At 46.3% G+C, this 12,387-nt stretch overlaps 1 protein-coding gene across 1 annotated transcript in view; it reads left to right on the forward strand.

Annotated features, from left to right (window-relative positions):
• frem3 (Fras1 related extracellular matrix 3) overlaps window positions 1–12,387 on the forward strand; it is a 305,423-nt gene that overhangs the window by 228,331 nt on the left and 64,705 nt on the right. Inside the window, exons 10-12 of the mRNA XM_072496140.1 lie at window positions 3,480–3,644; window positions 3,732–3,914; window positions 6,871–7,001. Of these exons, the coding sequence (XP_072352241.1) occupies window positions 3,480–3,644; window positions 3,732–3,914; window positions 6,871–7,001 (479 nt within the window). The remainder of the gene's footprint in view (window positions 1–3,479; window positions 3,645–3,731; window positions 3,915–6,870; window positions 7,002–12,387) is intronic.

Raw genomic sequence — 12,387 nt, forward strand, 5'->3', positions numbered from 1 at the left:
GTATATCTTTACATTGTGCTTTTCTTGTTGTGTGCCAACCTAGACATTTCACCACGCAGTCATTTTCAAATCCCATATGTTGTTTATGTCTAATTCAGATACTTCAACCAGCTCCTTAATCAAAGTTTACCCAGGTGTCTTTCTTTATGAGGATAACAAAGTACGGATACAGATATAATGCAACACTTTATTAAATAGAGTTACTCCGTAAATTACCCACTATATGTACAGGAAACACCCAGGATTCAACTATACTACCCGCAAAAGTGGTTTGGTATGCTGTAGATCCGATCCCTGAGTCCCTCTGGTTCCTCTTTGCAAAGTGATTCTCGCTGGCTGTTTCTTCCTTGCTTGCTTGCTTCCTTCCTGGTCTAGTCTGCTCTCGGTCACCCCCCATCTCAAGTCTCCGCTTTGAGCCTTTGCTCCCTAGATGTCCAGAATGCCTATTTTTATCCTCCTGTCGCCACCTACCTCCTTTTCCCCCTGCCCTTGACCTTCGGCCAATGGAGTCTCGGGAGGCAGGGTCTCAGCACCCAATGATCTAGTTGATGACCTGTTAACAGGGCACCTGAGCCCGCCCTAAGAGGAGCGATGATTGCTTGATGGGTTATCAGGAACTGTGGATAATAGGCCAATGCATCTTAAGTAGGAGCAATAATCACTTGATGGGTTATCAGGAACTGTTGACAATAGGCCAATCAATGCACCTCCAGACATGCCCCAGCAGCCTGTCCGAGTTCTGTATATTCAGATATTCGGATTCTGCAGGCTTCTTGCTGGAGCGGACTGTGGTTTTAATTTAAAGTGCCCAATTCTTTAATTTAGGATATCCAATTTAATCGGCTTTAAAAGTAGAACCTGATTATATTACCACACATATTCACAATCAGGATGAATGTGCCAGATAGAGACCCGATGCTTCTCCACAGTGAGAGGAAGGGGACACAGAGTGGGCAGGACACCTTGAAATATTCTCCAAGTGACAGCACAGCATTTGAGTCTTGAGAGTACAGCAGCATATAATGGTAAATGATAAAGCGCCAAGGGAGAGGGAAGAGAGACGAAATGAGACAGCAGATGGGAAATAGAAAATGGACAAAGAAAAAGGAGATTAATGGTTCTAAAGTTTCATTAGAGGAGGATGTTCTCACAATTTCTGACTATAAGCTAAGTCAGAGATTTGTGACAATGGCAGCAAAAGACAGTCTTGGCTGGGGTCTTGGCTGCTTCATCACTGAAATTATAGCCGGAAACTGGCTATTTTTTTCTTTCTTTAAATAAATTTAGAGTGCCCAATTATTTCTTTTTCCAATTAAGGGGCAATTTAGCATGGCCAATCCACCTAACCTACACATCTTTGGGTTGTGGAGGAGAGACCCATGCAGACACGGGGAGAATGTGCAAACTCCACACAGACAGTGACCCAGGGCTGGGATCGAACCCGGGTCCTCAGCGCTGTAGGCAGCAGCGCTAACCCACTGTGCCACCGTGCCTCCCTGAAACTGGGAGAATGCTAATGGGTTTCTGGCATCACGCTTTTAAGAATTATAACTGAAATTTGCCCTAGGTTTATGTGCAAATATTATAAGGACACTTAAGCCATTCATTAGAATTTCTTTTCCCATTAGTTAAATAAAGACAGTTACTTCGAATTAACATAAGAACATAAGAAAGAGACCATTTGGCCCCTCGAGGCTACTCCCCCATTCATTAAAATCATTTCTAATCTGATTGTGACCTTAACTCCACTTTCCTACCTGCTTCCCTCCCTTAACATCCTTGACTCCCTTGCAGATCAAAGGTCTGTGTCGCTCAAACTTGAATATATTCAGTGACCCGCCCTCCACTGCTTTCTGCCCATTAGTAATCTTAGTACATTCCTGTAGTGATAGTGATTGTTTTACATTCCTCCCTCTGTCTCTTGATTTTCAATTGTCATTATTGGGCTGCATTTGTCTCTTGTACCATTAAGACAGATACAAATACTTGTTCAAAACTTCTGCCATTTCCTTGTTTCCCATTATTAATAATGGCTCTAAGGAGCCATTGTTCACTTTAGTTTCTCTCTGACGCATGTGCGGACTTCCGCTGGCCGGCACTCCGGCGTCGGGCCACTCCCCATTCCTTTCTTCCTATCTTCCTGAAATGTCAAATAGCCTTGAATATGAAGCCACCTTGCTAATGTTTTTGTAAAGGTAATCATATCATTCCCATTTATTTCAATCTGTACCATCAATTCATCCATCTTGTTACGAATGCTGCATGCCTTTAATTCTTTCCTTTTACCATCCTTCTTTACCCTGACCTTATTTGCAGGTTCACTCTAATGTTTATATGTCCTGTTCTTTCCTTCTCAAACTCTGATCATCACTCTCCATATTGCTACTCTGCACTCTTACCTTGCCTTTCTCGTTAATGTTCTAAATCTCCCCTCACATGAACCCTCTTCTCCCACCCCCCGCTTATTTAGTTTAACCCCTCTGCACAGCCCAAGTGGTACGATTCTCCAGGAAACTGGTTCCACCAGGGTTTCAAGTGAAGGCCATCCCAAGTGTACAACTTCATTTTTCCCCAGTACTGACGCCATTGGCCAACAGATCAAAACCCATTTCTCCCACACCAATATTTAATCACGCATTCAACTCCCTGAGTTTATTTTCCCAATGTCAATTTGCTTGGGACTCTGGTAGTAATCTAGAGATTATTTTGTTCTGCTTTTTAAAAAATAAATATTTTTATTCTCCTCCTTTTTCACATTTTCTCCCGCATTTACACCCATCAACAATAAACAATAATCAGCAAGAAATGTCAATCACCATAATAACAACGATCCCATCCGCCCACCAACCCCCAAACATCAGCCCGCATGTTTACATAAACAAATGACAAAAAGGAATCAGGGCCTCGAGCTGATCATGCTCCCTTGGCAGAACCTCTTTTTCAGTCTTACATATGTCATTGGTACCCATGTGGAGCACAACAACCTGATCCTCTCCTCCCACTCCAAGTTCCTGCCTACCATGAAGACATGTCCTTAACGCTGGCGCTGGACAGGCAACATATCCACTGTGCCTCATGCTCTTGTGTGGAGAGAACAGTCTCTCCACTCTAATTATGCTGGAGGAATTTGTTTTGGTGGAGAGGGTCCAGTTGGTCCTTTTGGTTTAAAACAGTCATCTAAACCCTAAACTTAACATTAATTAGTGGGCTGTGCTTCAATCACTGTAACATTCACATAGTTTTATGATAAAATGCATCTAAGTTTGTCTTTAACTGTGTGTAGAGCCATTTAATTAACCCCTTGTGCTGATTGATATTTCATTTTCACTTAAATTCAGGCAATGAGACATCAACGCCTGTGTTGCTTTGCTCCTCGGACTATGCTCTTCACATGAATATTAATTTGTATGATGCGTGTGCTGCAGGTGTTTGGCTGTGGTTTGCACATTTTCAACAGACGTTGTGTCTTTGCTATGCAGGGGAGATAGAGAAGACCTGCACTGTCCCTCTTGTGGATGATACCATCTATGAAGAAGAGGAGGAGTTCCGTCTGGTACTTGGGACACCCGAAAGTGAATCACCATTTGGGGCCTCTGTGGGAGAACAGAATGAAACTTTAATCATGATCAAGGATGAAGGAGACAGTACGTTTCTCACTTGTGTAATCGTTATCCTTCTTTGCTATTTTTGAAGGGAAATTGGTGACTGACACACAATTTTGTTTTCAATAGGACCAATTATAAAATTTTCTGAAACAAAGTACAGCATTCAAGAGCCTCAAGAAGCTGGGGAATTAGCAATTGTAACAATCCCGGTGCTACGCTTGGGCGATGCATCAAAGGTCTCCATTGTACGAGTTCACACTAAGGATGGTTCAGCCACATCTGGTGAAGACTACAATCCATTATCTAAAGGTCAGATAATGAACAGAGGAATTGACTGCTCTCTTTACAATCTGCAGTGACATTCGACTTACAACCTGGTGTTAATTTTATTTTAGCCTGCCAGCTTTCCATTAATAAATTCATGAAAATATTCTCAACCAGGGGACGTAACACCCAGGGCGAGACTTTCAACTTTGTAGTGGGAATCGGGAATGTTCCCAATTCCGTGATCTCACTTCCATTCTTGTTGTGCGCGCCCACGACATTGTCAACTGAGGAGTTGGGTATGGGCTGGAGTCAGGGCAGCTGCCTCCGAGGGTTGGCCGGGGAGTAACAGGGGAAGACAGATAGTGAGACTGCAAACTAGAAAGCCCGGCCGAGATTCTCCCTTCTGGGGACTAAGTCCCCATGCCGGCGGGAATATCGGCGCCAACGACTCCGGTGTCAACAGCTCCCTAAGGTGAGGAATTCTCACCTGTCTAGGGGGCTAGGTGGACGCCAGAGGGATTGGCGCCGCTCCAACCGACAGCGAAGGGATGGCGCGAGTTTGCACATGCACGGAACGGCCAACAGTGTATTTTCGCGCATGCGCCAGTCCCCGGGCAATATGGCGGAGCCCTACAGGGGCCTGGTGCAGAAGGAAGAAGTGCCCGCACGGAACAAGCCCGCCGCAGATCGGTGGACCTCGATCGCGGGCCAGGCCACCGTGGGGGCCCCCCTCGGGGTCGGATCCTCCCGTGCCCTACCGAGGACACCCCCCGCATACTCACCTGCCAGGTCCCGCCGGTGCGTGAGTTGAGTGATTCATGCCGGTGGGACTGGCCAAAAACGGACGGCTGCTCGGCTCATCGGGGCCCGGAGAATCGCTGGAGGGGGGCCGCTGCCAACGGCCCCTGACCGGCGTGGTGGGAATCCCGCCCCGCCCCAACAACGCCGCCGGAGAATCCGGCGTCGGGGCGACTGGGCGGGATTCGCGCTCGCCTCCATTTACTGGGGCAGTAGCGCAGATCTATTCATGACTGTCAGGCCCAACCACACCCCAAGGAACCTTCATTTCTTTAATTTCCTCTCTATGCCCACTCGTTTAGTATGCACTGGGTACAGAACCAGTGAGCCATGTAATAACACTTGCAAGTCTTTGAAATATTCATGAAATTTAAAAATAAAAATCCCTTTGAAAAGCATTGCCCCTCCTACATTCTCAAAAAACGGCTGATCAAACACATGAAGTGAAAGTCCAATTGAAGTCATTTTTAATTCTTGACAGACCTCTTTATCTTATCAAAATAAATACACATGCATTGAAATAACAGTTCAAAGAATGTTCAACTTATTACAAACTAATATAAGTGTCAATTAAATAAAGTTAGTTGCACCAACCACATTGTGTAACCAGCCCACCAAGGCCTGAGTGCATTAGGCAGTCTTGGAAGTCAGCCAAGTATTCATAATGAGGCCATCTGTCAAAAGAAATGCCTGGCCATTTGTTCAGCCTATTTCTGTTGAGATAGTTGGGAGGTGGCCTCATTATGAATGCTTGATTGAGATCCAACAATTGTGGAATAGGATTACAAGGGGACTGTTTGCACAACTGCAAAGAGGACTGCTAGCTTTATTTGATTGACAGTTTTATTCGCCTCTAATAAGCTTATCTTTCTCTGAAGTGAGTTTTGTTTCTTCATTTGGACAAGATTCAATCTGTCTTTCACTGTGTTTGACCGTTTTATGAGAATGTAAGGTGGGACAATGTTTTTCAAAGGGATTTTTGAATGGCTGATTATTTTTGATTATTTCATGAGCATTTCAGGATATTAAATTAATGTGAAAATCAAGTCACAAGCTCTCTGACATACATTAATATTTGATTCTCCATACTGAAGAGGATTGTTTCCACTGGAGAAAGGATTCAGCACAGTGCTGGAAATTTTAATGGTCTCTTACCTTTTTAAGGAAAGAACCCGATGATCAATAACCTGCATTGAAAACATACTTAAAGCCATACAAAACATTAAAGACACAATTAAATACTTAAATAAATATATTATCATGCACTTCTGAACACCTTTTTTTCAAATAAATTTAGAATGTCCAATTCATTTTTTCCAATTAAGGGGCAATTTGGCGTGGCCAATCCACCTACCCTGCACATCTTTGTGTTGTGGGAACGAAGCCCATGCAGACACAGGGAAAATGTGCAAACTCCACATGGGCAGTGACCCAGAGCCGGGATCGAACCTGGGACCTCAGCGCCGTGAGGCAGCAATGCTAACCACTGAGCCATCGTGCTGCCCACCTCTGAACACCTTTTAAAGTTATCTGTCAAAAGACTCAAGATGAGGATTACTTTGAGGAGCTATGAACCAAGTCTCCTGCAAAAGCCAGCCTAACTCCCATCACCATTGAGGGTTGTCTGAAATGCCCACCTCCGCGATGGAGCCAGTTAGGTCAGGATTGCTGCATGCTGGCTCACCACATATCACTCTTATCCCATACCAGCAAATTTGTCAGAAAGAGGACTAGGTGCAGGAATACCCAAAACGTGTCCAGCCCACTATTTTTAAAGCCCCTCTGCCTCCCTTCTGACATGGATAGAGTTATGAAAATCCGGCCCTCAGTTAGATATTTCTCTCAAAACAAATTCTGGCATTCACTGTATTTTGCTTTTGTTTTAGATATTTCCACATATATCGCCAACAATTTGTATGCAACTTCCAAACTTGTTCCAATTTTACAAACGCTGATTGAATTTTGTGGTTGCAAGTGAGATGGTAACTATAGATAGACTGAAGTAGTATCAGAAGCATTGCAACAGTCTTCCATTTTCTTAAAGGGCTCAATCAATAATGCCGCCATGGACTGACCAGATTTTTTCACAGCAATTATTTTTTCATATACATTAATGTAAACATGTATCAGACCTGAAGACCATATGCAATCAATCTAATAATGAGAAGCAATTTTTTTTTCTCTGTGGTTTTTATTTCAGACATCGAGTTTAAAGAAGGGGAGACTGAACATTTTATACAAGTAGAAGTTGTGTATGATGGAGAGCGGGAGATGAGAGAAGCTTTTACTGTTCACTTGAAGCCTGATGAGAATATGGTGGCAGAAACACAGGTAATGGTTTGTCCCACTGCTGCTGATAACTGGGCTTCTACACTTTAGGCTTGACAGATCTTCATGTGAGTCTCTGCTGAGTTTTGAAGTGAATGCATATTGCTCTGTGAAAAGTATTAATGAAAATAATTAATCCAGCACCAGGATGGAGTTGAGAAAGTCATGACTGAGAAATTGTACGTGCATATTCTGGGTGCTAACAGACTTACTGAGGTGTCAGTATGTCAAGAAGGAAGCAGGCGCACACTCTCAGCCAGAGGTGCATCATCCATTATACTGAAAAATGGAAAGAAAATTCCTCTGCAGTGCCCATGCCTGGAACACATCTTAATATCTGCAAAAGTGAGCACACCCAAATTTCTAAACCACGACTTTAATTTGGTTAGCTTTGTTCAACAAAGGAAGACCATGCTTTGATTTCCAGTTTTGAATTTCAGAGGATATGAGAGATCTGCTGTTTCGCCTAACTTGCCTCTAACGCCTCCTGCAGCCACAAAAGGTCCAGGGTGGGATTCTCCATCCGGCTGCACCCGTTTTCTGCTGCGGCGCGCTCCCACCGGCAGCGGGATTCTCTGTCCCGGCAGCCGACCAATCGTGTTTCCCATTGCGGGCAGGAGATTTGACAGAGATGTTCAGAATCCTGAACAATTTTGATACAAGCGTTTATGTTTCCAGTTCACAGGATGATTGATAAGGAGCAGCATGGTGGCGCAGTGGTTAGCACTGCTGCTTCACGTCGCCGAGGACCCAGGTTCGATCCCGGCTCTGGATCACTGTCCACGTGGAATTTGCACATTCTCCCCATGTCTGTGTAGATCACACCCCCACAACCCAAAAATGTGCAGGGTAGGTCAATTGGCCACGCTAAATTGCCCCTTTAATCCAAAAAAAATTGGGTACTCTAAATTTATTTTTAAAAACCAGAATGCTTGGAAACCAAAGGACAAAGATTTAGGATGACTTGTAAAAGAACCAGAGGTGACATAGAATCCCTACAGTGCAGAAAGAGGCCACTCAGCCCATTGGGCCTGCACTGACCTTCCGAAAGAGTACTCTACCTAGGCCCATTCACCATCCTATCCCCATAACCTCACCTAACCTGCAAATCCCTGGACACTAAGGCAATTTAGCATGGCCAATCCATTTAATCTGCACATCTTTGGACTGTGGGAGGAAACTGGAGCACCCGGAGGAACCCAAAACAATCACGGGGAGAAAGTACAAACTCCACACAGACTGTCACCCAAGGCAGGAATTGAACCTGGGTCCCTGGCACTGTAGGGCAGCAGTGCTAACCACTACGCCACCGTGTCACCCCATAGAAACATGAAGAAAAATATTTTTTGCAGCAATTTGTGATTTGGAATGCATTGCCTGAAAGTATGGTGGCAGCAGATCAAAAGTAACGTTTAAAAGCCTTTAGATAAATGCTTGAAGAGAAAATGTTCCAGATAAAGGACTTGAGGAATACAAGGAAAGTAGAAAAGAGCTCAAGCAGGGAGTTAAGAGGGCAAAAAGGGGTCACGATATGTCCTTGGCAGACAGGATTAAGGAGAATCCCAAGGCATTTTATATGTATATTAGAAACACGACGGTAGCTAGAGAAAGAGTTGGCCCACTCATGGACAAAGGAGGGAAATTATGTATATAGCCAGAGGAAGTGGGTGAGATACTTAATGAGTATTTTGCATCAGTATTCACAAAGGAGAGGAGCACGTTGATTGGTAGTGTCTCAGAGGGATGTGTAAACACTTTAGAACAGGTCATTATTACGAGGGAGGAAGTGTCAGGTGTGTTAAAAAGTATTAAGGTAGAAAATCCCAAGGGCCAGATGGCATCTATCCCAGATTACTGAGGGAGACAAGAGATGAAATCGCAGGGCCTCTGACAGAAATCTTTGTTTCCTCATTGGCCACAGGTGAGATCACAGAGGATTGGAGGATAGCCAATATTGTACCTTTATTTAAGAAGGGTTGCAAGGATAATCCAGGTAATTATAGGCCAGTGAGCTTGATGTCAGTGATAGTGAAATTGTTGTAAAAGATTCTCAGAGATAGGGGGCGAAATTCTCCGCATGCGCCGCCCGGAGAGGTCATTTCGGCGCCAGCTGGCGGGGCATCAAGGGCCTTTTCCGCCAGCTGGCGGGGCGGAAATTCATCCGGCGCGGGCCTAGCCCCTTAAGGTTGGGGCTCGGCCCCCCAAGATGCGGAGCATTCTGCACCTTTGGGGCGGCGCGATGCCCGACTGATTGGCGCCGTTTTGGGCGCCAGTCGGCGGATATCGCGCCGATACTGGAGAATTTCGCCCCATGTGCCCACGCCGGCGTAAAGAGGCTGGGGTTTTACTCCAGAGATCAATGTAAAAAAGATGAGCTAATTCAATGCCCTGCAGGGGGCTAGCAGGAACCCAGAGTAAATCTCGCATCTTTTGCTGCGGATACGGGCCCCGCACTTCAGGTTTGGAGTCCGCGCATGCGCACGGTGATGGCCTCCAGCGGCCGTGCCGAGCTCCGCGGCGAACTCGGACCGCGGAGCCAGACCCCCCACCCCCCGATCAGCCGCGCGCCCGAGCATCTAACCATGCCGATCTAACCCCTGGCTGCCTATAAGCCCCCCCCCCCCCCCCCGGTGTCCGATCCCCCCCCCAACAAGGCAGCCCGGACTGAGTCTGCAGCCGCCACGCGAGCATCCCGACCGGCAACAGTTGGTTAGTTCCACTCTGTTGGGAACTCGGCTCGTCGGGAGCAGAGGATCGCTGGGCGGGCCTCTGTCTATGGGCCCCCAGTCGCGCGGCATACTCTGCGATCACGATTCTCTGGTTCCGGAGACCTGGCGCCGGGCCTGATTCCGGCGTGAAAGTGGATTCTCCGCCCCCGCAAGGCTCCGATTTTGGCACGGGGTTGCAGAGAATCCCGGCCAGGATCGATGCACATTTGGAAGTGAATGGTCTTATCGGCAACAGACAGCATGGTTTTGTACGAGGGAGGTCATGTCTCACTAATTTGATTGCACGTTTTGAGGAGGTGACAAAAATGATTGACGAGGGAAGGGCTGTGGATGTTGTCTACATGGACTTTAGCAAAGCATTTCATAAGGTCCCTGGCTGGTGCAAAATATTAAATCACATGGGGTCAGGGGTGAACCAACTGGATGGATCCAGAACTGGCTTGGCCATAGAAGACAGACGGTAGCAGTGGAAGGGTGTTTTTCCGAATGGAGTTCTGTAACTAGTGGTGTTCTGCAGGGATCTGTTCTGGGATCACTGCTCTTTGTAACATAGATAAATGACTTGGAAGAAAACATAGCGGGTCTGATTAGCAAGTTTGCGGATGATACTAAGATTGCAGGAGTTGCGGATAGTGATGAAGATTGTCGGAAAATACACCAGGATATAGATAGGCTGCAAAATTGGGCAGAGAAATGGCAGATGGAATTTAACCAGGACAAATGCGAGGTGATTTATTTTGGTAGATCCAGTTCAGGTGGGAGCTATAAAATAAATGGCAGAACCATCAGGAGCATAGATACACAGAGAGATCTGGGCGTGCAGGTCCACAGATCCTTAAAGTGGCAGCACGGGTGGAAACGGTGGTGAAAAAAGCGTATGGCATGCTTGCCTTCATAGGACGGGGTATCGAGTACAAAAGCTCGAAAATTATGTTACAATTATATAGAACGTGGTTAGGCCACATTTGGAATACTGTGTCCAAGTCTGGTCACCGCACTACCAGAAGGACGTGGAGGCTTTGGAGAGAGCACAGAAAAGGTTTACCAGGATGTTGCCTGGTATGGAGGGTATTAGCTATGAGGACAGAGTGATTAAACTGGGATTGTTCTCCCTAGAGAGACAGAGACTGAGGGGTGACCTGATAGACGTTTATAAAATTATTAGGGGTACAGCTAGGGTGAACAGTGGAGGCTTTTTCCCAGGGTGGAAATGACAATTACAAGGGGACACGGGTTCAAGGTGGGGGGGGGAAAGATTCAGTGGAGATGTGCGGGGCAAGTTTTCTACACAGAGGGTGGTGGTGGCCTGGAATGCACTGCCAAGTGAGGTGGTTGAGGCAGATACGTTGGCAACCTTTAAGACTTATCTGGATAGGTACATGAACAGACGGGGTATCGAAGGATACAAGTGGTTGGTCTAGATAGGACACGTGATCGGCGCAGGCTTGGAGGGCCGAAAGGTCTATTCCTGTGCTGTATTGTTCTTTGTTCTTTGGCTACAGGAAAAGGGCAAAAGAAATGGGACTAATCAGATAGATCTACAAAAGGGCCTGCACAGGATTGTTAACCCAAATGGTCTCCTGTACTGTATAATTGTATGATTCTATGATTATCCCAATGGAAGAGAGTCAGAGGGACATAAGGCTTTTGACCAGGAGCAGACCGTTCAGTGCTTGGAGCCTGCTTCTCCAAGTGATGAAAGTATGAGCGATTTGACTGTGGTCTCGAATCCACTTTCCAATCTTCCCTTTTTTATCAAAAATCTACCTATTCTGCCTTGAAGAAATTCAACGGCCCTGACTCCACTGCTTTCTGGTGAAGGGAATTCCACAGACTAACAACCCTCTGAGAGAGAGAGAAATTCCTTGGGTCAAATTATTCCATAATTTGTCAGTTTCAGTGAGAAAACTGACTTGTAATTCTCCAGCTGCACAGCCGGGTATGGTTTACGACGTCATTTTGGTGGGGTGAGCCTGATAGTGCTAGCAAGGCCAGATCCACAGAGACCAGAATGTCATCCTATGAAGGGTGTCCCGATTTGCGCAAAACATAGCCCGCCCACCCCGATCATCGAGGACCTCCCTACAAGCATCACAGCAACACTCCCATGGGCAATGGGGCGCTCCCCCCCCCTCCCCCGAACACACACACCATACAGGCATCTTGGCACTCACTTCCCCAGCACAGGCATCCTGGCACTCCCACCCCCCAACACAGGCATCGGTGAACTCACCCCCTTCACCCCACAAGTATCAAGGCATACCCCACCCATCACATATAAAGGGAACCCTTCATGGGTTTCTTCAGAGGACCCCTCCCTGCCACTGCCAGGTTGGCATGTTCCTCATCACCCAGGGGGCTGTATTTGATCGTCACACTTGCTTTTCATTTTTGAAAACCAGTAGTGATTCAGGCTCGCTGAGTGGGAAGATACATGAGGGTGGAAATAGCGGTGTTAAACCCACTAATAATAGTATAATCTATGCAAATCAGGCTCATGACCTTCTTGGACGTGAACCTGATCATGTCATCATAGGGGGTCAGGGAAGGTCAGAGGCCTGAATCTCACTGGTGCAAATTCTATCTTTGGTTTCTCGCGCCATATAGCAGCCATTACGGGATTTGCGCTTGTGGTCAGCGCTGCTGCTAAATCACGGTCC

The sequence above is a fragment of the Scyliorhinus torazame genome, chromosome 3, assembly GCF_047496885.1.
Source record: "Scyliorhinus torazame isolate Kashiwa2021f chromosome 3, sScyTor2.1, whole genome shotgun sequence".
NCBI classification, from domain to species: Eukaryota; Metazoa; Chordata; class Chondrichthyes; order Carcharhiniformes; family Scyliorhinidae; genus Scyliorhinus; species Scyliorhinus torazame.